This window comes from Rattus norvegicus, chromosome 9, assembly GCF_036323735.1.
Source record: "Rattus norvegicus strain BN/NHsdMcwi chromosome 9, GRCr8, whole genome shotgun sequence".
Lineage (NCBI taxonomy): Eukaryota > Metazoa > Chordata > Mammalia > Rodentia > Muridae > Rattus > Rattus norvegicus.
In genome coordinates this window covers 44,293,162-44,319,977 of record NC_086027.1, presented here as the reverse complement: position 1 = coordinate 44,319,977, position 26,816 = coordinate 44,293,162, and the positions used below count along the sequence as shown (strand labels likewise).

The 26,816-nt window shown below is 47.8% G+C and overlaps 1 protein-coding gene across 3 annotated transcripts in view; it reads right to left on the bottom strand.

The window, feature by feature from the left end:
• Positions 1-21,731: 21,731 nt before the first annotated feature.
• Amer3 (APC membrane recruitment protein 3) overlaps positions 21,732-26,816 on the bottom strand; it is an 11,973-nt gene continuing 6,888 nt past the window's right edge. The window contains exons 2-3 of one of the 3 annotated variants that reach the window (XM_006244725.5): positions 26,416-26,516; positions 21,732-26,020 (exon numbers count right to left, since the gene is read on the bottom strand). In XM_006244725.5, the coding sequence (XP_006244787.1) occupies positions 23,651-26,005 (2,355 nt within the window). In that variant the 5' untranslated portion in view covers positions 26,006-26,020; positions 26,416-26,516 and the 3' untranslated portion in view covers positions 21,732-23,650. Of the gene's footprint in view, positions 26,021-26,415 lie in introns of all 3 variants that reach the window. The other 2 variants (XM_063267585.1, NM_001399352.1) reach the window with 2 other exon arrangements.

Genomic DNA, 26,816 nt, shown 5'->3' with positions numbered 1-26,816 from the left:
ATCAGTGACAGACCCCGCTTCAAACAGTAAGGTGGACACCCAAATGTTGAGATCTGGCCTAGACACACACACCACACACGCAGACACACACACCACACATGCAGTCACACACACATGTGCGCGCACACATGCGTGCACACGCGTCACAGGCTCCATCTGTCTATCTGTCTGTCTGTCTATCTGTAGCTGACACTCACAGTAAATAATAAACACGAGAAAGCCAGAGAGCTTGTTCTGGGTCCAAGTGCCCACTCTCGTAAGACAAAATGATGTGATATATAGAGAAATGGAAACACATATTTGTTTAGTTTTGGACAAAGCTGGGGAAGGTGAAAACTATAAACCCATCTCTCTTCTCCCGCAGCAGTGTTGCAACTTAGCGGCAAGACAAACACAGTTAGGAGCAGGATGGTCCTCCTTCCAGCACTGGAGCATAGGATATCCTGGAGGGATCCCATTTTGAGGGACAGGATAAGAAGAGGCCTAAGGAGGCTCAGTCTGGGTCCTGGGGCCCTCAGAGGACTCATGGGAGCATATGCTTTTCTGTGGGTCACATCTGAAGTAAAGCCTTTGGCTAGGGGTAGGGAGTCAAGTGATCCTGTGATCAAAGATAAAGAATCTGAGCTGAAACACCAAGATTAATAATACACGAAAGAAGCCAGTCTGCAAAAGACAGGAAGCTCTTTCTCACCTGGTGTGATGGTTTTTATATGCTTGGCCCAGGGATTGGCACTATTAGGAGGTGTGACCTTATTGGAGTGGGTGTGGCCTTGTTGGAGTAGGTGTGGTCTTGTTGGAGTGGGTGTGGCCTGGTTGGAGTGGGTGTGGCCTGGTTGGAGTGGGTGTGTCACTGTGGGTGTGGGCTTTGAGACCCTCTTCCTAGTTGCCTGGAAGTCAGTCTTCCACTAGCAGCCTTCAGATGAAGATGTAGAACTCTCAGCTCCTCCTGCACCATGCCTGCCTGGATGCTGCCCTGCTCCCGCCTTGATGATGATGGACTGAACTTCGGCACCTGTAAGCCAGCCCCAGTTAAATGTTGTCTTTTATGAGAGTTGCCTTGGTCATGGTGTCTGTTCACAGCAGTAAAACCCTAAGACACCCAGGTTCTTCTAAGAACAGTAGATGCATGAAAAGGCCCTCACAATCCAAGCAGAAGAGAGGACAGGTACAGCAGGATACAATTTTCCTCGGCGTCAGCTCACTAGTTCACTCTCATTCCTGGGAACGCCCCTCCTGTCTTAATAAGCTGCCCGTTTTTATTTCTAATGCTTTTCTCTAAGAAACTTTTATTAATGCAACTGAGAACCAAAAAGGAGAACCCCCGTTTCCATGGTAATAATCCTAGTTCCCCAGTCAATAGACAGGCCAATTAAAATGCACACATCCTTTAGAAACGGAGATTTATTTTGCCTTGGTATATGTCAGCAAGGATCTTGATGGCTTCGATGGCATTTTGTCTTCCTGTCAACCTCGTTTTCGTTATGACCGCTCTCATACCCAAGCCCCGTGTTTTCCCTAAACCAAACCTTCAGGCTTCAGATCTCATTTACGATTCAGTCGAACACTGACACAGCCGTTTCTATGTGCCACCGACTGGTCTAACCCAGTTTATAAATGGCAGTTTGTGGCATTTGGAGGTGGGACAGAGAGTGAGGCGTCATCTCAGCTACGTTTTCTATTCCTGTGACAAAAACACACTGACCAAAAGCAACCTGGGGAGAAAGGGGTTTTCTTTCCGCCCGCGGCTCTCAGATTCCACCCCTCGCTGAGAGAAGTTGGGAACTGAAGCAGACACCATGAAGGGATCCCATTGGTGGCTTGCTCCTTATGGCTTATTCAGTTCACCCTGAGCCACCTGCCCATAGGCCAATCTTATGGAGGCGTTTCCTCAGTCGACGTCCCCTCCTCCCAAACGAGTCTATCATGCACCAGGCTGGCATAAAATGAGCCAACCCAGGCCAAAAAAAAATTTAAACTCATCCTTAGTATACGGTCAGAGAGGGTCATACTTGGGATTCGACTTGAAACAGTGCTCCCTCTACAGGATTCCCCCCGCCCAGTACAGAAAAAGTGCTGGGGGTGGAGGTGGGGGTTATTCCTGTGACTTAAAAGAGAATGGAGGGGTTGGGGATTTAGCTCAGTGGTAGAGTGCTTGCCTAGCAAGCGCAAGGCCCTGGGTTCGGTCCCCAGCTCCAAAAAAAAAAAAAAAAAAATCTGAGAGATGAAGCTGTCTGCACAGCCAGCCTGGCTTCTGGTTAAAGGTTGTGGTGACCCCATGCAGAGGGCTTGTGGCTCTTTAGAGTGCCTTCCCTGTCATTACCATCCGCTATTTCTGTTTCTTTAGGCCATGATGTACTCCTTGCTATTTTATTTATTTTATTGGATTTTTTTATTTACACTTCAAATGTTATCCCCTTTTCTGGTTTCCCATCCACAAACCCCCTATCCCATCCCTATCCCCATCCCCCTTCTTCTATGAATGTATTCCTCCACCCAACCACCCACCCCTTCCTGCCTCCCCACCCTGACATTCCCCTACACTGGGGGGTCCAGCCTTGATAGGACCAAAGACGTCTCCTCTCATTGGTGCCCAACAGGCCATGCTCCTTGCTGTTTGAATTTCAGGCATGTTTCTATTGTATGTCAGACCCAGAGGGCAGAGAAAGAAAAGATAGCCAGGGCTGGATTGCAATGGGTAGGAACATTGACAGCCGGGAACTTCTTCCTTATGATGTCACCAGTCCCTCCCTCCCTCAGGAAGACCGTTCTGACTGCTAAGCTTTGTCTTCATCACATCCCTGGGTTGAGCTTCCTCAGTCCTGTGGGACATGGATTAACCTTTGAATTCAGCACACACACAAAAGGATGCTTGGCTAGTGAGGGGACTATCAACAGCTGTTCCTGGGGCAGGAGGGGGCAGGCTTATACTGAGGACTCTGGATGACTGGTCTACTAGAACTTTATTAATACAGTGTGTTGTGAATCAGGAGTCAGATAATCTTGAGCTGCCTATCATCCCTTTAATAACCACCCATTGACCATCTCTGTGTCTGACTTACCGTTGTTCTGACTATGAAGCAAAACCTTCAGAGTGTATTCTTAGCTGACCACCGGCTTCCACCAACCCAGAGCTAAAGCTCTGTCAGATAGCATCTGAGGCTAATAACAGAGACTTCCTGCTGTACTGGAATCCATTTGCCTGATGTCCCCATCAATATATTTGAAAAATGCCTTGCTTATGAGTTTTTTGGTTTTTGTTTTTTTTGTTTTTTTTTTTTTTGCTTTGTAACTAAAACGTTCATAAAACCACTTCTGTATTAGAGGAGCATGTTATTTGGAACAACCTGTCATGTGTAACTGTCCTCTGAGGCAAGCAATAGTCATTGAGGTAATTTAGCTTTCCCCCTTGCAGAAGATCATACTAACTAGGTTAGTTGATAGTCTACCTTCCGCCCCCCATACTCCCTACACAGAAGCTCAGAGTAGAACATGAGATTCTTACCTGAGGATCCTGTAGCTCCCTACCTTCTGGCAACATTGCACATGGCCTAGGGGAGGGGGTAGAGTATATATAGGTGTGTGCATGTGTGTGTGCATGTGTGTGTGTGTGTGTGTGTGTGTGTGTGTGTGTGTGTATCCATGTCAGGTATGACTAGGGACTCTGTCTCAGGGTTTTACTGCTGTGAACAGACACCATGACCAAGGCAACTCTTATAAGGACAACATTTAATTGGGACTGGCTTACAGGTTCAGAGGTTCAGTCCATCATCAAGGTGGGAGCATGGCAGCATCCAGGCAGGCATGGTGCTGGAGGAGCTGAGAGTTCTATATCATCATTTGAAGGCTGCTAGGAGAAGACTGTCTTCCAAGGAGCTAGGGTGAGTATCTTAAAGCCCCTGCCCACAGTGACACACTTCTTCCAAGAAGGCCACACCTCCTCATAGTGCCACTCCCTTGGCCAGGCATCTACAAACCATCACAGACTCCATCTATGAGGCTACAGAGAAGCCATCTTGCCTGCTGGGTAGAGCTTCTTAGGTACAGCCTGCTGAGAGAGGAGTGCCCACACTGCTGTAAGGAACTCCTCATCTAGGCTCTGTGAGGAAGCCCAATTAATTCATTAGCTTGATGATCAAGATATTCTTCCAAACAGCAGGATTTTAGGAGCATCATTTTCAGGACCCAATACCTACCGGGGTGCCAGCTTCATGGTACAGCAGTATTACAGAAACTGGCAAGATAGCTCAGCAGGTAAAGGAACTTCTGCTAAGCTTGGGGTTGTGAGTTCAATCCCTGGAACTCTCATGGAAGAAAGAGGGGGACCTATTTGAACAAGTTATCCCCCAACTCCACATAAACACTGCAGCACATACATGCATACACATGATAAACAAATGTAGAAAATGTTAAAATTAAAGATAGTATTAAATCTCTTTTCTTATATTTGTTTTCTATATATTTTTATTAGATACACATTTTAATTCTGGAATTCGAGATGAAAGGGATCTGAAAATAAATGATATGAAAAAAATTTCTAATTGTGTATGTGTAGAATATGTATGTGACCGAGTATGTTTAGTACTTATCTGTAGTATGTATGCTTATCTGTAGTCTATGTATGTGACAGTTTGTGTAATATATGTGTTCAGTATCTGTATATTCTATGTGTGTATGGCATATGTATGTGTAGTGTAGTGTATGCCATATGCATGTTTGCAGTGTCTATGTAATACATGGATTTGTACCATGTATGTGTGTAAAAAGTCTGTGCAATGTATGTGGTGTGTGTAATATATGTGGTATGTGTATGTGTGTGCATGCAGTGTATGTTCAGTATGTGCAGTGTATTCATGTGCATGTATGTGTAGTATGTGCCATGTATATGTAATGTATGAATGTGTATGTGTCATATATATATGTGAAACATATGTGTTGTATATATGTATATGAATGTGCATGTGGAAAGCAGAGGTTTATGTCATCCGTTGTCCTCTATTGCTTTTTGCCTTATTATTCTTTTTTGAGGCAGAGTCTCTCATGAAACATAGAACTCAGTGATCTCACCAGTTGGACTGGCCAGTGCACTCGCAGGATCAGGCTGTCTCCACTCCCTTCCAGCATGAGGGTTATTACATCAAGCCTCCACAGGACCAAGGACCTCCCCTCCCACTGAAGCCAGACAAGGCAGTCCTCTGCAAGGCCATCCTCTGCTACATATGTAGCTGTAGCCATGGATCCCTCCATGTATATACTCTGGTTGGTGGTTTGGTCCCTGGGAGCTCTGGGGGGGTGGGGGGGTCTGGTTGGTTGTTATTGTTGTTCTTCCTATGGGGTTGCAAGCCCCTTCAGCTCCTTCAGTCCTTCCCCTCACTCTTCCATTGGGGTCCCGGGGCTCTGTTCGATGGTTGGCTATGAGTATCTGCATCTGTATTAGTCAGCTATTGGCGTTTTTAACTGGGGTGTGAGAGTTGCTCAGTTTCTCTACTGCTGTGTGAGTTTAAGGAGAGGCCCAGGCACCTCACCTTCAAACAGTCAGGAATGAGACTTCTTTGCTGGGGAGTGGAGTAGTCACTGCCTGCTCCCCTCTTCTGCTCTACACTGACCTCACCGTGTCATCTTTGTCCTTCTCTGCGCTGCCCCCAAGCTGCCCAGTTTGTTCCTAAGTTCAGGGCCCTAGTCCTCACCTTTCAAGAGGTTTGGGGGTGGGGGTGTGGGGAGTCCTGCGTTGCCCACGTGGTTCCCATCTGCAGCTGTCTCCCCACCCCCATAGCTGACTTCCGTAATTCTCATTGAGACAAGGAAATGGCAGACACCCCACTGAGAGCCTGCCTGAGAGTCTATTATCCTTTCTTTCCTTAAAGAGTCTGTCAGGCTTCCTAGGTACCCAGGCTCTAGGAAATCCACAAACACCCTCATATGACTCTGTGATCCTCATTTTTCCCTTGTGGGAAGTTTACCACATTCCCCTAAGCACCTAGACCCCAAGCAATCAGAGGCTCCAGGTGGCACATCGCATATGATGGGTACACACTGAGTAAAGAGCCAAATATTTCCCCTTTCCCTGCGGTCTGGGAATCAGACGCAGGCCCACACATGGGTGGTGGGAAGATAAATCCAGCAAAGTCGTGCGGTGTCTTTGGTGGGCCGGTGCCAAGGTACACCACGAATAACAGATCTAGTGTACGAGGCTTACTGGGGGAGGGGAAAGTGAAAGGCTGTCCGAGTGTGAACGTGAGGGAGAGAGGGAGGGAGGCAGACAGAGAGGGAGACAGAGAAAGGAACCGTGAAAGAGAGAGACGGAGGGAGACACAGAGCTGGAAGGAGAGATAGAGACAGAGGGTATGGGAGAAACGGGGGAGGGGCTCTTATGGGCTTCACTTGTAGGCCATAGGTGATGATTTAAAGCTGCCCCTAGGAGCCTGAGGGCAGGGCGGTGGGAATGCCTGATTGGGTGGCTTGTGACCGCCTCTGAAATCCTTAAGAGACCCGTTTTTTGTGGGCCCAAATTCTCCCCAGAACTCCCACTGGCCACTTTAGCTTCAGAGACTCCATCTTGTACTGGGTTGAATTCTAAGAAACAGATAGATTCCCAGAAACAGCTCCTAGACCCAGGTACCCCTTATGAACTTAGACCACAATATCTCGCCTATGATTTGTTCATTAGCACCAAGCCGGGACTGAAACCCAGCAGCTGCTAAAGGAGCTCTGATTGGCTGGTCTCGATCCAGGCCAGGAGCTCTGATTGGCTGGTCTCGATCCAGGCCAAGTTATCAGGAAAGCCATCTGAGGTACTTGACGGGTAATAACCCACTCAAGATGCAGGTGTGCAAAACTGCCCCTACCCTTGCCCATACCCCATGTAATTTGTTTTTTTGTTGTTTGTTTGTTTTGTTTTGTTTTGTTTTGTTTTGTTTTGTTTTGTTTTGTTTTAAAAGGCTGCTCTGCCTTGCCCCGCACCGACACAGTTTGGATCCCAAACCTGATCACCTCCCTGATTTATCAACTTTTTGAATAAAGACACCTTTGTTGGCTCAAACTTGAATTTCATAGTAGATTATTCCCAGTTTCTCAGACCACTAACACCACCGTGCATAACATCAGGTCTTTTAATAAATTTAATACCCATGTCATGCTGCCCACTCATGGGGTTAGAGACTCTCCTAAAATCTCTTGCCCCAAAAGACAATCCTCTTAAACATCCACCCTCAGAGAAATGAGGGACCAGAGCCAGCCCTAGCATGACAACGCGGCTCAGGCTGGCCTCGTGCTTCTCCTCCACTCTTCATGCCTTGCTTAAAACAAACTTTGGATGACATTTCTAAAGCTAGCCACCGAAGTCTATTCTTTTATTTGTCCATTTTCTCCCCCCTGAGGCTGACCACCAAGGCTTAGCTATCACAGTATTGAAGTCTAGCAATCAGAAAGCCCCCTCTGGCTCACCTCATTATACAGTCGTCCTAACTCAAGGTTTCCCTGTTGATCTGTTTAACTTCCATTTTCCTATGGACCATGCCTGTCTCCTCTCTATGCAGAGACAGTCCTTGTGTCTCTCCCCCACCCCCTGGACAAACACCTCTCCCCACCTCACCCATGTTCCTTTCTCCTGTCTCCCTAGTCCTTAATCTCCTGTTTTCAGAGAGAGAGAGATCCTTAATTAAGGAGGAAGAAAATTTAAAGTGACTGCTCTCTGACTGAGGCAGAAAGACAGCATCAAATGACCTTGCAGGTGCCATTTTGTAGAAGAGAAAAAAAGGGAGGGCTGTGTTAGAACGAGCTAGGGTGCTGCGGTTTGCTCTGATTGGGCATGGTAATTGGTTTTGATCGGGCGTGTTAACTGGGTGAGCCAAAGGGGATTTTTGATTGCTAGATTTCAATACTTGATAGCTGGACCTTGGCAGTCAGGCTCAGGAGGAGAAAGTGGCCAAATAAGGGAACAGACCTTGGTGGCCAGCTTTAGGAATGCCGTCTAATGGTTTTTAGCAAGGCACAGGAGGTGGAGGAGCCATGCTTGCTACACTCCAGCCAGTCAGTCTGTTTAACCCCCAGACAGGGAATCACTGACCACCCGGAATATATTTCTCCACAAACTGGAGGAACCAATGAGCTTATTGGGCTTACTTTACAGGAGCATTGGTGACGCCACCGCAGCTGTGCCTCTAGAACGTTTCACCTCAGCATGAACGACAACTAAATTACTCTCCTCTGTGCCTAGCAATAGATTCCATACCTAAGGCCAGCCATCGGGGTCTACTCCCTTATCCCTATGCTTCTTCCTCCTTAGACTGACGGCCGTGGCTGCCCAGATGGCCTCTCCCCTTCCACAATCCATATTAGCACGGCCCACGACCAGGAGGCCAGGAGCAATTATTCGGCAGAATGTACTGCTCTCTTAGAAGCGAGGGGGCACCGAAGCAATGGAGGATGGAATCTCAGGTCAAGATCTCATGATCTTCTTCTCCTCTTTGTGAGAGGTTGGAGGGTCCCTTGAGGGTAGCCACAGCTGCCCCAGTGTAAAGATGGTAACGGTTGTTATGCACCAAGAACAGTGTTTCAGAACAAAAGCACACACTGTGCACACTGAGTGTTGGAGAAGTAGACTTAAAAGCACTCTTTGAAAGATCGAGCAAGCATTCGTAGCTCAACACTGTAGATTGGATGAGTTCGTCATAGCCTGGCTAGAGTAAATGCTGAGTCATATTAGAGGACACGGGTGACTGACCCCTACTCTCTGGAATAATATGCTTCAAGGGACACCACCGATAAAATAAAAAAAAAATTTGGCACGAAATGTTTGCACAACGTTTTTTTCTTCTTCTCATGAATGTGGTACCCCCTCTTACATATCTCAACAAAATATCCCTATATCCTAACAAAGAAGCCCTACGTCCCCATTAAAATGGGGCCAAGATTTGATGCTTCTTCAGGTGGTTATAAGCACATGAGAAGGCACTTAACTGAGATGCATATCAAACCCACCAGCAGCATGAGATACCCTTGTGCCCGCTGGGAGAGCAAGGATATCAGTGAGGATTTGGAGAAGTGAGCTCTGTACACCCTGCTGGTGGGCACACAAGGCATTGCCAGTGTTTTAGAAAATAGTTTATGTATTCCTGAAAAATCACTGAATTCCCGTCTGACCCAGCAATTCCCACTCTTAGGTATAAATCCAAAAGAAATAAAAGCATACATTCTCACTGAAATTGTAAGCGCATGGTCCTAGAGGCATGAATCATAGTAGTCAGAGGTGGAAAGCTACTCAAATATCCACGAGCTCCTGAATAGGCGACATACGGGATGCCCATATACTGAAATATCATTCATCTATACAAAGGAATGAGACATGGGTAAATGGGACATACAGGAATCTTTAAAACATCAAGCTGCCTGAAGGAAAATGTTCACAAGAGATCATTTGCTGTGAAATTCTGTGTATCTGAAATGTCCAGGATTGGCAAATTCGTAGGGACACAAAATAACAGTGGTGGCTGCCGAGAGCTGGGGGAGGGGATGGGGTTCCTTTGGGGTGTGATGGAAAATGTCCTAAAATTAGGCAGATCATCACAATAGAGATGGGTTTGTGGAGGGTTACTCGACTTTGAGCATTATACATACAGTGTGTGCACACGTCAACATCACATGGTACCTCAGAAATATATGCAATTTGATATTCTAGCTAAGGAAATAAACCGGGGGCTGGAGAGATGACTAGCAGTTAGAGCACTTGCTGCTCTTGCAGAGGACCTAAGTTTGGTTCCCAGCACCCGCATCGGGCAGATCACTGGCACCTACAGTGAGCCTCTTCAAGCCCCTGTGAGTATCTGCATAACTGAGGGATGCTATAACTGGGAGTAGAGTACAGAGCATTTAATTGTTCACCCCCAAAGGATACATTTTTATGATATGTAAATTCTACCTCAGTGAGGTTGATCAGGGTTCCTGTAGAGAGGGGTAGGTAACTATGATCTGCCTCAGTGAGACAGGTCTGTGAAGAGGGGTGAGTAACTCTGACACCAATTACTTCCTACATCTTCCTTGTTACCCCCTGCCCCAACATCCTCATTTATTCAGTTTTCATTATCCTTCAGGCTGATAACAGCAGGAATTAGAGTTGGCTTAGAGAAGCTTGATGTATCCAAGAAACGAACAAGTCCCTTCCCACATCAGAAAGGGAAGAAAAAGATGTGTGAGCAGAGTGCCGTCAGTTATCTGTAAGGATGTGACTAGGTTCCTCTAGGTGTGCCTCTCACGGGTGTATTCAAAGCATTCGGCTTTTCCGTCTCCATCACGATGCATATATCAATCGTCACGGTGCACACACTTATCCACCCATCCACCCACTTACACATTTATTCGTCTCCTCATCCATCTCTATTCATCTAGCCACTTACCTATCTATCATCCACCCATTTATTCACATATCCATCCATCCATCCTTTCATCCACCATCCATCCACCCATCCATTCATGCATCCATCCATCCATCCATCCATCTGTCCATCCATCCATCTGTCCATCTGTCCATCCATCCATTCATGCATCCATCCATCCATCCATCTGTCCATCCATCTATCTGTCCATCTGTCCATCCATCCATCCATTCATGCATCCATCCATCCATCCATCCATCTGTCCATCCATTCATGTATCCATCCATCCATCCATCTGTCCGTCTGTCCATCCATCCATTCATCCGTCCATCCATTCATGTATCCATCCATCCATCCATCTGTCCGTCTGTCCATCCATCTATTCATCCTTTCATCCACCATCCATCCATCCATCCATTCATGCATCCATCCATCCATCCATCTGTCCATCTGTCCATCCATCCATTCATCTGTCCATCCGTCCATCCATCCATCCATCCATCCATCCATCCATCCATTCGTCCATTCATCCGTCCATTGGTCTGTCCATCCATCCATCCATCCATCCATTCATCCATCCATCCATTCGTCCATCCACCTACTCATCCATCCATCCATCCATCCATCTGTCCGTCTGTCCATCCATCCATTCATCCGTCTGTCCATCCATCCATCCATCCATCCATCCATTCGTCCATTCATCCGTCCATCGGTCTGCCCATCCATCCATTCATCCATCCATCCATTCGTCCATCCACCTACTCATCCATCCATCTGTCTATCCATCCATCCGTCCATCCATCCATTCATCCATCCATCCGTCCATTTACCCACCCATCAATTAAGACAATTCGCATTCATTTGCCAAGCACCATTTCAGCCTGCTCCTATTTGTCAGTTAAGGGGCATTTTACCATATAGGCACGTGCATATGGCAATACATAACTGTCGTGTGACCGGGTTACAGCCGGTTTTGAACAGCCATAAGCAAAGTGAATGCTACAATGCTATTGGCACTGTGGCTGGGGTTGGGTTTGAAGGAGGGAACCAGATGAATAGGTGTGTAAGCTTCCCATCAAGTGTAAATGGGAAGAAACAAGCCTGCAGGAGGGACAGGGTAGGGGAAGGATTGCTATGATGTTTAAAAGAGAGCAGTAGGCCCCAGGCAGAATGAGCTTCACATGAACACAATCACTAGACATTTCTCTGGGCCGGGCAGAGTATTGGCAGCTTGGCTATCTATAGCCTCACCATCCTATTTAATATACCAGGGTTTTGATTTAACCTCTGTTAGGATCAGCCAGCTTTTTCTGTGAAGTGCCGGGGGAAATGTTTTAGTTTTTCCAAGACATAGGCTTCGTTTGCAATGCTCTACCGGACTCTGCTGTTATAAAGCAAAGACGCCTCCATTCAACCCCGTCAGTGAGTCACTGCATCTGTGTCCCAATCAAATTTTATCAAGTAGACCCCAAATTTCAACCTGTATAACTTCAAATATGCCAAGAAATAATCTGTTTTATTTTTTCAACCGGTTAAAAATGTAAAACCGTGTGCAAAGGGACTCTAGCCAGCCTGAGTGTCGCAAACATGGCTCTGGCAGGACTTGCCCTTCTCCCCCACCCCCTCTGCCTTGCTAAAAACCATTAGAGTACCTTCCTAAAGCTGGCCGCCAAAGCTATTCTCCCATTTGCCCACTTCCTGCTCCTGAGGCTGACTACCAAGGTCCAGCTACCAAATTATTTAAGTCCGGCAATCAAAAAACCCCTTTGGCTCACCCAATTAACATGGCCAATTAAAACTAAACACGTCATCCTAACACAGGTTTTCCCCTTTACCTTTATAAACTGCCACTTTTCTATAGGTCACATCTGTCTCCTCTCTATCCAGAGGCAGTGCTTTTCCCCCTGGGACAAATACCCCTCCCCCTCTCCCTTATTCCCTTCCCCTTCTCCCTCGACTTCTACCTCCTGTTCTTGTCTCTTATTCTCTGCCCTTTGTCCCTCTGAGCAAATAAATCTCCTTTGTGCTGAGAACTTGGTCCTGAGTGGATACCATTCCCTTACAATGTGAAGCTTACAAATCATACCAGAAAATACGTCTCACGGAGTCTGTTAATCAAGCGCTCATTAAATCGAAGCTCATCTGGCTTCCTCTGCTAATGTCGAGCGCCGGAGGGGCAGGTGATGCTGTCTCCTAAGTAACTCCTCAGCCTCCTCAGGCTCAGACCTGAGCATTCAATTCACCCAGGGGCTAAAGCACAACGTGATAGAGTCATGAAGCAGAGGTGTAGAGAAGGAAGGAGAGGGAGAGGGCAAGAGCGAGAGAGAACGAGAGAGAGCGAGAGCATGAGAGCACGAGAGTGAGGGCAACAGCGAGAGCGAGAGAGCAAGAGAGCAAGAGAACACGAACACGCATGTGCACGAGAGAGAGAGAGAGAGAGAGAGAGAGAGAGAGAGAGAGAGAGAGAGAGAGAGAGAGAGAGAATAAGAAGACTAGAGGAGCAGAGAGCTTGTCAGGACGCAATGGCTTGGACTGCAGGGGCTAGAATTCCGCTTCAGACTCTTCCCAGCATTCCTAGGGTCAGAGCTTGGCTGCCCTAACAAACCAATTAAATAAACAAGTAGTGATGGAAAGCAGGAGAGGAGATGCTTTCACTATAACCACATTGGTAGGAGGAAAGGAGAGGTACAGTAACCCTCCATCTTTGGGGGTCTGGCATGAGCTCTAGGTTCTACTAGAGATCAAGAGGTATCTAAGCAGTCCTGGTCAACGTATGGTCTTGTCATCACAAATCCGTTGTTGTCTGGGCTCCCATCTTTCCTGCAGAGTGGCCTGTCTGTTGAGTTGTCAGAACTGCAAGGTCTCTTTCACTCTGCTGCATGAAATTCCTAGTTGGGGGGATTCTAATTTCTTGGCGTTCATTGTTTCAATAGGCCAATAGCCAAAGGAAAGGGCACAGGTGTCCCTTTAGAATATCCTCATTTCTTCCAGGGCGGTTATGAAGCAGGCCATGGGAGTGATTTGGGGGGGACAGACTTTAAAGGAAGGCATGGCATGGGGGTTGAGATATTTTGAGCTGAAAGAGCCTGTGGGATAGCCTTGAATGCCATGGTGAAAAGTTGGGGTTGGCTTTAAGTTCTTGATCTAGGGAAGCAACATGGTACAGCAGAAGTTTAACGAGTTAACCATTGATGGGGTTCAGACATTTAGGTGATACGTTTGTCCCAGGGGGTGTAGGTGGATGTGAGTAAGATCCAGATCACATGGTGCAGCCGACAGCTACCTAGGGATGACTGGAAGATGGCCTGTGACCTCTGGTATGTGTATGGGTAGAGGTCAATGTTGGGTATCTGATTTGGCTGAGCTTCAAAGATTCTCCTCTCTCTTCCCCTCCACAGTTGGGAGCCCCAAGCTCTGCATTACTTTTACAAGGAGAGAGCAGCACCCAACAACTCAGACGAACTATACTCAACTCACTCAATTGTGGTGTCCCTAAGGGGACCGCTGAGGATTTGGCCAGGAGATGGCAGCTATGTAGGACATGATGGCCACTGGCTCTATCTTGTGTTCCTTTGGGGCTGAGAGAAAAACTGGGCATGCTCCTGGAAGATTCCACATTTCTTTGCCTTTCCCACAATTAGCCTGGTGTTCTTGTATTCCTCTAGGGTTGATAGCCGCATGCCTGAGCCTAACAGTGTCTGTAGCTAGACTTGCCTGCAATGCGTTAGTTTTTGATTGCGTGCGGACCCTGTCTACCCCTTGCCTGGCTGCTCACTGCAGACTTTCTATCAGAACTCAGTTGGCTGGAACTCCTCCCTGCCCACTATCATCAGTGTGGTGGGGTTGGTTGGGATGATCCAACCAGCTGGTTGGGTGAAATTCTACAATGAGCGAGGGAGTTGGTGGCCATGGAAATGGTCATTGAATTTAAATTGGTGTCCTGTTAGGCCTGCAGCTCACATTCTTCAGCCCTGACATTGGGGAAACACGCATCCATCAGAATGCAGCACCGACTCGCTCCGAATTAGCACCCGTGCCGGTCTTGGCAAGTTGGGTTTGCTCACCCTCGGCCTGTGATCAGCCTCCGAGCTCACCTCAGCATTCCTGTTATACCCTCTTCTGAACAGAAATGGTGTAAATACTCCTGGGCCTTGGGGAATTACTTCTCTTCCTGCCTCCTTCTTGAACCTAATAATAAAAATGAGATCCTCTGTCTTAGTCTTTCTTCTTGGCATGTGAGCAGCATAGATGCCTCTGTCTCCCTCCTTCTGCAGAGACTCTATTGAGTCAGGAGGTCCACAGGGGCACATACACACAGAGGGACAGCCTGTGAGGGCACCCAAGAAAAGGGCCATCTTCAAGCAACAGAACGAGACCTCGGGGAAAACACCCTGCTGATACTTGACCTTGGACTTCCAGCTCTCAGAACAGAGGATAAACACATGCCTGTTGTTTGAGCTGCCTGGTCTGTGGTATTTTGTTGCTGCAGCCCGTGATAATACAATTATCTGGAATTTGTCCAAGAAGCTCATAGAAACCATAAGAAATGAAGATGTCTTCTAGAAAGCATGGGCAATTAAGCAAATAAAAAGAGCTAGTGGGTAGTTGTGTGTGTGTGTGTGTGTATAGGAGTATGTGTGTATGTGTAATAGTGTGTTGTCAGTATGTGTGGGAATGTGCACAAGTATATGTGTAGGAGTGTGTATGTATATGTGTGAGAGAGTGTGTGTAAAGAATGTATGTACATGTACAAGTTATGTGTAACTGTATGTATAAGAGTGTGTATATGTATACACTTATGGGTAGAGCTGTTAGTAGGTAGGGGTGTGTGTGTGTGTGTAGGAGCATATTGTAATAATGCATATGCATGTGCACAATTGTATGTGTAAGAGTGTGTGTATATATGTGGAAGAGTGTGCATGTAAGAAAGTGTGTGTGTAAGTGTGTGTATGTGTGTGTGTATAAGAGTGTGTATATGTATATACATGTAGGTAAAGTTGTTAGTGGGTAGGTGTGTGTGTGTGTGTGTGTGTGTGTAAGAGTGTGTCATAAGGATGTGTGTGCATGTATAAGAGTGTGTATATGTATACACCTGTGGGTAGAGCTGTTAGTGGGTAGGTGTATGTGTGTGTGTGTGTAAGAGTGTGTCATAAGAACGTGTGTGCATGTATAAGAGTGTGTATATGTATACACCTGTGGGTAGAGCTGTTAGTGGGTAGGTGTATGTGTAAGAATGTGTATATGTGTAAGAGTGTGTGTGTAAGAGGTGTGTGTGTGTGTGTGTGTGTGTAAGAAGTGAGGCAGAGAGCAACCACAAGTGTCATCCTTGGAAATACTATCTTTTCTTTAAGACACAGTCTTTTTATTGGCCCAGAGATCACCAGGCAGGCTGGGATGGCTATTTAGTGAGCCCTAGAGATCTGCCTATCTCTGCTTCTTCTTCTTCTGTGGTGGAATAACAATCACATATCATGCCTGGAGTTATTACATGGGTTCTGGGAATCGAACCCAGGGCCTTGGGCTTGTAATGGCTTTATGAACTAAGCCATCCTCTCATCAGCTTGTTTTGTTTATTTCCCTGTCTTCCTGAGCTGAAAAAGCAGGAGACTCTGGTTTCCTTCATTCCTGGACTCTCCAGGCTTTCATGGCTGTATCCAGATGACACTTGAGGGCAGAAGTACCTACTTCCACTGTCCCTCTGGGGAAGCTGGTTGCCCACCATGTCTGGGAGTCTTTGGGCTCAGGAGGAGACTTTACTGATCTATGTTCCTTCTTCTGGGCCCCTAAGCTCAGAGTAACTATGGTGCTCACACCCTCTGGAAACTTCCTGAAGCAGTTTCTAGGACATTCCTTAGGGATCTGTAATGGATCCTTGGTGTGAAAGGACCCCTGGTCCAGAGAGCATGGTAGACAGCTAAGGTAAGTTAAGTCACAGATGTATCAGGGACAGCTCGGCAGTATAAGCATCCCAAGGTCCCACAGCAAGCTGGGATGACCCCACAAACATAGGGGAATGGTGTCCTGTGGGGGTCAAATGGATCACTAACACTTAGTGCAGGGCTATACTTCCCTACTTCATAGCTCTCTTTGGGAACAGCTAGAAGAAGGCACACAAATTAAACAGGGTCCTTTAAAGGCACAGACCCCATCAAATGTGTGTGGGTTTGTGGTGGTTTGAGTAAGAATGGCATTCATAGGCTCATTTATTTGAATTCTTAGTAACTAGGAATGGAGCTGTTTGAAAGGATTAGAAGGATTAAAAGATATAGCCTTGTTAGAGGACATGGATCACTGGAGATGTCTTTGAAGTTTCAAAAGCCCACACTAAGCTCAATCTCTGTCTTTCTTTTTAAGTAGCTCTCTCTCTTTCTCTCTCTCTCTCTCTCTCTCTCTCTCTCTCTCTCTCTCTCTCTCTTTCCCTTTCTCACTCCTCCCACCCCTCCTCCTGTTACCTGTGGGTCAGGACGTAGAACTCTCACCTACTCCAGCACCATCCGCCTGTATGCCCTGCATGCTTCCCTATAGGGGTGGGTCTGCTGCTAAGGTCCTGTTCTCCAATTGGTTCTTGATCTGTCAGTAAAGATGCCATGGGCCAATTGCTGGGCAGAAGGAATAGAGTCCCAGTTGAGAAGCAAGCAGACACAAGGAGAGGAGAGGACAGGAAAGGAGAGGAGAAGAGAGTTCTCCATGCTTCTGAGGGAGAAAAAGTGACCAGCCATGTGAGATCTTGGGCAAAGCAGTGGCCTGTGGCTGCTCCTATAGGCAGGAGGTTGGAGGTATTTAGCTGGAACTAGATGTAACTGTGCAACTAAAGTTGAGGGGAGACGAATAGGTGTGGAGCTAAGAATATTGATAAGGGCATGAGTCTCCAGGTGGAAGATAAGTAGCACCCAACCATTGTATCAAAAGGCAAGTTGAATTCGAACAACTGTGTAGGTTCACAGATCCAATATCCTCTGGGTTGGGACTGGTACTACAGCTCATTCCTGGAGCTCAGGGTAGCAAGGCTAGAGTCAACACTCCCCACTATAATGATAATGGACTAAACCTCTGAAACTGTAAGCAAACCCCCAACTAAATTCTTCCTTTTATTAAGAGTTGCTGTGGTCGTGGTATCTCTTCAGAGCAAGAGAACAATGACTAAGACACTATCATAAAAGGAGATTTATTAGACTGACTTTCACAATGCAGCTGAATAGCTCAGTAATGACTGCCTGTGTGCTCAGAGGACTGTGAACCTCAGAACCTGAAACTGCAGGCCTCAGCAGCCCCAGTCTTGTACTGAAGGCCTTGGAGGATTCCTGAAGAGCTGCTAATCGGTCTGAAAAGCTGAAGAAGCTCATGTCGGTGGAGGGTGGTAGCCACAGTGACTAGAGGGATAAGCACACCAGCAAGAAGCAAAAAGAGAAGCAGAGGACACTGCTTTTATGTGAGACTTTTACGTCTAGACCAGCAGGTGAAAGGTGCAGCCAGCCCACTCTGAGGGAAGAGAAGCTCACTTTTGTTAACCCTTCCTGGGAACACTCTCATAGACCCACCAGAAGCAAGTTGCTTTGGTCATTTCAGGTCTTGTCAAGTTGACAAGGTTAGCCATTGCAGCAGGCAGAGTGGTCAAAACTTTGCTGATCTTCTGCTGTTTTCAGGGTCTCTCGCTCCCTGCTCTTTACTCTTAACCTAGCAAGGTCAGTATGCTTCAAGTGAGCTTATTCCCAGCAGCAAGGAGATGGGCTTTAAATATTTTTAATGGTCCTGTGATCATTTTTTTCACCTGATGTTCCATTTAAAGTATCTGTAGGCATCGTTAGAGTAAAATCTACCATTTCATTAGTTCATATATTAATTTTGTATTCAGGGTTTTAAAAAAGCTTTCTCCTCTATCCTATTTTCTTTAGTTTTAAATACCCCATGTGATCCTATTTTTATTTCTATTTCATCATATCACTATGACCCTTTTTTTTAAAATATCAGTGGTTGTACCATGGGCTTACAATGCGTGCCTCCTCCTCCTCCTCCTCCTCCTCCTCCTCCTCCTCCTCCTCCTCCTCCTCTTCCTCCTCCTCCTCCTCTTCCTCCTCCTCCTCCTCTTCCTCCTCCTCTTCCTCTTCCTCCTCCTCCTCTTCCTCCTCCTCCTCCTCCTCTTCCTCCTCCTCCTCCTCTTCCTCCTCCTCCTCCTCTTCCTCCTCCTCCTCCTCCTCCTCCTCCTCCTCCTCCTCCTCCTCCTCCTCCTCCTCCTCCTCCTCCTCCTCCTCCTCCTCCTCTTCTTCTTCTTCTTCTTCTTCTTCTTCTTCTTCTTCTTCTTCTTCTGTTTTATTTTTTCAAGACAGGATCTTTCTGTATAACCCTGGCTGTCCTGGAACTCACTCTATAGACCACGTGAGCCTCAAACTCAAAGATCCCCCTGCCCCTGCTTCTGACTTTGCCTCTTGAGTGCTGGAAGTCATGACCACCAAGCCCTGCTACAATATGTTTTTGATTTATCAATACCCTGCCCCTAAAAACCAACTATTCATTTTCTAGGGCCCAAAATGGCAGCCCTAGATGTAACCTGGGGCTCTTTAATGAGCTCATGGAGCCTGCTGCTCCCTTAAAACATAACTACCTTGTACTTCTGCTTTTGAATAAAATCCTTTGCTGCTTTGCCATCTGTGTGTACATTTCAATTCTTTGAAACAGACATCAGGAACCTGAGATACAGCAGATCTAGACAATGACAACTGGTAACACAGGTATCAGTATCAGGACCTCAAGACAACCAGGCAGGGTTCTGGAAGCCTTTATGTTGCTTATTTTAAAAATAATTAAATTATGTTAAAATTTAAAACACCTCTTTGGGCTAACAAGATGTCTCAGAGGATAAAAGAGCTTGCTACTCAAGCCTGACGACATGAGTTTTCTTCCTAAAACACACATAAAAGGTGGGAGAACAGGGCCAAAACGCCAGAGGATAAAGTTGTCCTCTGACCACCAGACTTCAGAAGAGTAAACTGTCCTATTGCTGTGAAGAGACACTAAGACCAAAGCAGCTCTTATAAAATAAGATATTTAATTGGGGCTTGCTTACAGTTTCAGAGGTTTAGTTTATTATCATCAGGGCGGGAAACATGGCAGCATGCCTTGGGCTGGAGAAGTGGCTGAGAGCTTACATCCTGATCCAATGGCTGAAAGAGAGATTGTGTGCTTGGCACAGGCTTTTGGAACCAACCCTAGAGCTGTCACCCCCTTTCTTCTTTCAGGCCGCATACTTCCTCCAACATGGTCTCACCACTTAAGTCCTTCTAATCCTTTCAAATAATACCACTCCCTGGCCCTCAATTGACTAAGCCTTCAATTTATGATGGCTCCAATGGGAGTCATTCTTAACCAAACCATCACAAGAATGAAGGACAGAAATTTGCTCTTTACCATAGGGCTTCCTGTGTCGTCCAACCTTTTATTTCCTGTGCACTTTACTTTCTTTTTAAAGACTTTACTTTCAGTCATCGTTATGCATATGCTTGGATGCATACCTGAGCACAGGTACCAGCAGAGGCAGGCACCACAGGCTTCAGATCCCCTGGTATTGGCATTACAGGTGGCCGTGAGGCAACTGACATGGGTGCTAGGAACCGAAGTCAGGTCCTCTGCAAGAGCAATGCGTATTGTGAATAGTTGAGCCATCTCTCCAGTCCTTCATGCATATTCTCTATCACAATAAACTAGGGAAACAGGAAAATGTGGAGAGCTCCTTGCAGGTGCCTTCTGTTTGTCCTGCCTTCAAGCCTTCTCATGTTGAGATTTCTCAGACCCTTTCCATGCCCTGCACCAACTCGCTCCCACCTCTCCCTTATCCTAGGCCTCACTCGGTCTGCCCCATGTCTCTATCCCAACTTGCCCTCACAGGGTTGTATAAAATCTGCAGTCAAACATGAATGAAATGTACAGAAATAGCCAGAGACCTAAACTGAACAAACACAAAATCTGGGTGTGATCACATATACCAGTATGCTCAGAGCTATGGCAAGCAGAGACAAGAGGATCCTTGTTGTCAGCCTAGCTCTGGGTTCACTGAGAGACCCTGCCTAAAAGAAATAAGTGGAGAGTGATAGAACAGGAAACTAATGACTGTCCCTGTTTTCCAGGTATGCACACATGAGCACTTACACTTACACTTACACACACACACACACACACACACACACACACACACACACACACCACGCACATAGTCATACATAAAAGAAAACAAAAGAATTCACCAGAGAGCTCAGAAGAGGAGAAGGCAGATTTCTTCTACTTCTAGAACTTGGTTAGCACCTTAGTTGGCCCTAAACCCCCTTTCCACTGGGTCACACATGGAGCCTGCCTAGGTTGGCACTTATTTTGCCTGAGAGAGGTCATCCAGATGGCTGAGTATTGAGAAAGATGGTCTAGAGAGAAGTCACATGACCGCCTCCATTCTCCCTAACCCTGGATCCAGCACAGACCCAGAAGAAAATCTTCAGGGGTGCTGGGTTGTGTAAAGTATCCCCAACCCAGGGACAGAAACAGAGCCCTGGGTTCCTATTGCTCTGTTGCTGCACCACTGAAGACCACACTGGGTCTGCAACCATGGTGATTCTATAATTTATTGTGCTCTTGAGTCTGAATGGTTTATCTCTAGCACTTCAAGGTTCTGCATCACAAACTACAGTAAGTATACAGTCTCCTCTGCTGTGGGAAGAGATCAGGATCTCAAGCAGACCTGGTGTGTGTGTGTGTGTGTGTGTGTGTGTGTGTGTGTGTGCGTGCATGTGTGTGTCTGTGTCTGTGTGTATGCATGTGTGTATGTCTGTGTGTGCATTGTGTGTTTATGTCTTTGTGTGCATGTGTATGTGTGCCTGTCTATGTGTGCATGCATGTGTGAGCATGTGTGTGTGTGCATATGTGTCTGTGTGTGCATGCAAGTGTGTATGTCTCCGTGTGCATTGTGTGCTTATGTGTTTGTAGGCATTGTGTATGTGTGCTTGTGTGTGCATGCATGTGTGAGCATGTGTGTATACATGTGTATATGTGTCTGTGTGTGTTTGTATATGTGTCTGTGTGTGCATGTTTATGCATGTCTTTGTGTCTCTGTGTGTGTGTGTCCATCCAGACACTGAGTTTCAGAGATGCATGTATCTGTGTTTCTTTGTCCGTGTTGGATTACAGGCCCACACTGCCATGCCTGGCTATTATGTGGCTGCTGGGGCTCCAGACTTGGGTCCTCACACTTGTGTGGCAGGCACGTTACTCGCTGACCCACTTCACCAGCCCCAAGTTCCTGTTGAACGCCAATGTTGTTTCTCTCTAGATATGAGGCCCTGAGTCGCCAAGAGAGCAGAAAAGAACACACATCTTGACACTACATTCTTTCAAAAAAAAGTATTTACTGAGCACTTTCTCTGTCAAGTACAGTACAAAGCCCAAAGGCTGTGACTGGGGTTGGGTGGCCTCCTTACTGAGCTCTCAGCCTGCTCATAGAGACATGTGGTTGGCACCCTGGGGTGTTCAGGCATCTGTGACCTGGAAGAAGAAAGGGCTGAAGGCTCTGGGAGTATCGGCTGCGGAAGACCAGTGGAATGTTCCAGAACCGACTGCATAGTAGAGCTTTTGTACTAAGGTATGGACGGGATCCGAACGCCCTACCTGCCTACCCTACATGTGTATGTCCACAGAAAGGTCCCACAAGCTGTGCCTGCTCCCCAGGTCTGAAATGAGCGTAATTTACCTCAGACTGCTGCAGGGGTCATGCAGAATGGTCTTCTACTTGTCACTTATTCAGAGCCAGGCTCAGTGATGTCATTATGAAGTCACGATGGGGTCTGGGTTCTAGGAGAAGGACACATGGATGCCCAGGTGAATGGCCGTGTGCTTCCTTGATTCCAGATGCACACGGCCACAACCTTGGTGTCTGCTTTTAACCTACGGCCCTCGTCTCACACACAGCAAGCAGCCTTAGAGAACTGTTGATGCCAGAGATCACAAGACACTTTCTAGCCTGAAGTGAAGCACTCGGCCCTTGAACACATGTTACTAATGGGACTTCAGTGCTTGTCTGGAATTCCTGCACCTCTCCTCGGAAGCTCTGTATGAAGTGTGGCCTCTCCAGCAGTGTGCCTGCAAGCAAGATCCTGGTGACAAATTTTACAGCTACCTGTCAAGTCCTCATCCTCTGTCTACCACTGTGTTATTTTTGCTGAGGTAGAATCAAATCCCTGGCAGTGAGGATGGGCCCTCTCTCCCTGGGCCTCTTGCTGGGTCAGAAGAGATTTCTACACTTCATGGGGACAGCATCCAGCAGGTCCTTTCCTGATTCTGAATGTCTGGGTTTGGTGCATGTGTTGCTTTTGTGTTAGGGGTGGTGAGCCCGGCATCTTTCAGAGAGCTCCCTGGAGAAGAGGTGGCCATGCTGGGAGTGGAAAGGGCAGAAGACAAGGCCTTTGCAACTCCAAGGCAGAATGGCAGACGTGGGGAAAACAGTGGGCTTTTACCCACCCAAGGCTTCAGAGATCAAACTGAAGGGAATGCACAGAATTACCTATGACAGAACCTACTGACCAGGCAGGGTCTGGTCAGCCCTGGCAAAGCTGTGCTCTTACACCATGCTGGCAGCTCCAGGTTCTTGCTGGTCCTTGTTGTTCCTGAACAGAAGCACTGGGATGCTGTAGTGTGTGGCAGTCTCCCATCCTGGTAACGAGTAGGCTTGGATGAAGCCAGTGGGTCCTTGTCAACTCAACCCCATGAGGTTTTCCGCCTCCTGAGCCGTGGCTCTTATCCTCAAACAGATGAAACGGCTACCCCTGTCTTCATTTACACCACGAACTGCTTGCTGGCCATCAACTGTCCTTGTGACATGAGGGGCAGCTAAGCATAGACAGCTCCCAGCAGTCTCTAGCCCCGGGCTCAGGCAATGATCCCCTCATCTCATCCCCATCCCCCCTCCCCACATACCTGATCTCGACCATCTCTACCCCAAACACAAGCCTCACGCCAGAAAAAAAATAATAAAGACAAAGATTCTGGTCCTTCCAGGGTTCTCCTGAATGAGGTCATGCATATGCAGTTCCTGAATAGTGTGCGTCCATTCTGTAGGTGAACCTGCGCCATGGTCACCTTGTTAGCCCGCTCTTCTGGTTATCCACAAGAAGTCCATTCAGAAGGCCGTGGCCACATTTCCTGGCCCACTCCTGGGGAAGGAGTGACTTACCACTGCTCACTGTCCAAAGAAAGCCTCAGGATTTCTGGGAAATAGCCACAGAGGCTGGACATTGGGGGCCCAGAGTGGCTCAGGACCCCACTGAACCCCTATGTGGCACTTGCTCTGGAGCCCTGGGGCAGAGCTGCTGAGGCAGGCTGTCCACAGAGGCACAGGCTTGGGTACCTAGCCTGGAGGGTTCCAAGGTGAGTTGGTTCAGGTCTAGGAAGAGGTCATGACATCTCTGGTCTTGTGGGCTGGCTGAGGAGGAGAGGCCACAGGCAGCTGCTTCATTGCGTTTGCTGCTTGTAGGTTTCTTTAGCACAGCGTTAGGACCCCAAGCCTGAGGCTTCCAGAGGAGCCCATTGCCCTTATCCTGTCTAGGAGAATGGCTGTCTGGATAGATTTGCAGGGCTGCCACACAGCCCACAAGCATGGGCCCTGGATCAAGAGCACTTCCTCCAGGCCCTGGTCTTAAGGAACCTTGAGAACACCTCAGGTTCCCAGGTGTCCCGAGTTCCTTCTGAGAACTGAGACGGGTGGCAGTGTTTACAGCTTTGCTATTCCTGGAAATGCTTGTTGTAGTGGTTACTTCCGAGGAGGACCGGCCTTCGGAGACATTTTGTGTTCCTTCCTCTAGAGATCCATCTTTAGATGGGGTATTTATACCCCTTGCGGGCTCCCCTTGGACTTCCCGCTCTCTAATAAGCAAGTCTTTGGTTCCTGAATGCGCCCAGGGCACCTGCCTACTGGGTGAAAAGCATTGCACATCCTTACCCATGTCTAAGGCCTGGTCTTCCCTGCCTTTCATATCTGCTGATGTTCCTCTGAGGACTCTATGGGGGTCAGGTGGGGCAGCGGGCTCCCGAAGGACAATGGCAGGGGTAGAGGCAGGGGTAGATGCAGGGGTAGGGGCAGTGGCCTGTGGGGTTCTGCGCAGCCAGTTGACAATGCCCATGGTGATAGCAAGTTCTGTGTCACAGAGCTTCAGCAAACATTCCTTGCCCTTCCAGGTACTCTGTAGGAAGCCCTGACTGAGCAAGTCAGGGCCTGGCGCTGGGGCCAGGTTCTCCTCTGCCCCCACGCGAAAGCTGCACATAGACAACGGAGTCCCCAAGGCAGGTCCTGAGAGACTCTCAGACACACAGTCATCATCCAGGATTGGGCCAACAGGAGCCTCGCTGGGGTCATAGAAGAGTTCATAGAGGGCGTCCCCACTGTAGCTGTCCCTGGGGAAAGCGGCTGCAGGCGTGGCTGGGCTCGCAGCTTCCTTCTTCTCCTCCTCGAGGCCTGGTGAGAAGGAATCATAGTAACCTTCATCGCTTGTGGACACAGATTCAGGCTGTTCACTTTTGGGGGTACCTGTGTCTATGGAGCTGGCTTTGGAGCCACTGGGGGGACCCCTGCAAGGGAACAGGGGCAGTTCAGCTAACCCAGATGAGTCCAGCCTGGGTTGGTCTGTTTCTGTTCCCTGGGGACTCATCAACCACGGGCCCAGCAGGGCACGCTGCTGCTGCTGCACAGAGCGATTCACACTGTCCCAGAACTTGGTGAAGTCTGATGCTTCATTCTGGGCAGGTGACATCAGCTGTTCCATACTACCCTGGGAGGGGCCACAGGGAGTCTTGCTGTCCAGAGCCTGCGGTGAATGGGCTGGGCTCTCTGGGCCGTCCTTCAACTCCACAGATGGCACCGAGCTCCCATCTGCAAAGATCTCCCCACAACCTGTAAGTGAATCGAAGCTTTTCAGTGAGGCCACATCCTCACACAGGGCGCTGCAGAGGTCAAAGGGCGAGTCATGTAGAAACTCACTGTCAGACAGGTCCTGGCATAGGCTGTCCAGCCCCAGCCCCTCACCCATGGAGAAGAAGGGCTTGCCTTGCTGCGCTGGGACCCCGGGAGGGGAGAGGTTCTTCCCCTTGGCTGAGAGCGAGGCCAAGTTCTCAGTCTTGCTTCTGCGCATGTGAAATAGGTTTCGAAAGCACTTCTTGGACCTTTTCAGGGAAATCCTTTTTCTTGGGATGCTCTTAGCCACAGCTGGCACGAAGGGCATCTGGGGCACAAAGTGGCGGTAGTCAATCATACGCTGACCTCCTGGGGTCTCTGTGAAGCTTGTGCTACCTACCATTTGCCCTGTGGGGGCTGCTGCCTTCACAGCCCCTGGAACATTGTCATGTGTCTTACTCTTGCGCACCAACTTGAAAGTGTTTCCACAGAGGGGCACGGGACCCCCTTCTGGGTCAGACAGTACCTCTTTGTTGGGGCATCGGCCATACCCTTGGGCACAGGGACTTGTTTGGGAGCTCCTCTCGCCATGGGCTCTCTGCTGCTCTCCCAGTGAGAGTGACCAAGTGTCTGGGTCCTCCTTGGCTGGGGAGTCTATGAGTTTCTCGTGGGAAATCTGCACACTAGATTTGATAAAGGTCTTTCCTCTCCTCAGCTCCATGTTATCTTCTTGCCACTGTGGAAGAAAGCAGAGGGCACGTAGTATCTATAATGGTTACAGTTTACTCTCAGCCTGACTGGATTTAGAGTCATCAATGAAAACACTTCTTTTGGTATGTCTGTGAGAGATGTTTTAAGATCAGGGCATTTGAGATGGAAAGGCACACCCTGAATTTGGAGAACACACAATGAGTTGAGGCCCCAGACTTAATGAAAACAGAGACAACACACTGAGAAGTAGCAGTCGACTCTCTCTGCTTATTGATGGTGGATACAATGTGACCAAAAGCAGCCTCTTGCTCCCGGCACTGAGCCTTCCCCACCATCCCTCTAAACTGTGAGTGAAAACAGACCCATTCTTAAGTTGCTTTTGGAAGATATATTGTTACTCCAACAAGAAAGGAAGCCAACCTGTGCAAAATTGTAAAGTCTGTGGGCTCTGAAAGGCCAGCCCGCCCCTGCTCACAAATCTTGCTGGACTTTGGTGCTTTAGACCCGATGGGTTCTCCTCTCTGTGAAAAGGGAAAGAGGAAAGGGAAACAGGACACCACCTTTTACATTTTCAAGTCTCCCAAGCACTCTCTGAGCTCTTCAGTCAATTCAGGTTCCCATTTCCGGGCCCAGGAATTCAACAGTATTATCTCTATCTGTTATGTAGCTATTTCTTCCCAAATGAAACACTCCTTCCTGGACAGTGAGGGGAGGCCCCTTAACCCATAGCAAATAAATCCCACAATATCCTGAAAGATTCACAAGGACGGAAGGCATGCAGGTGCGCATTCTCCCTCTCGTTTTCACTTTCCCTCTCCCTC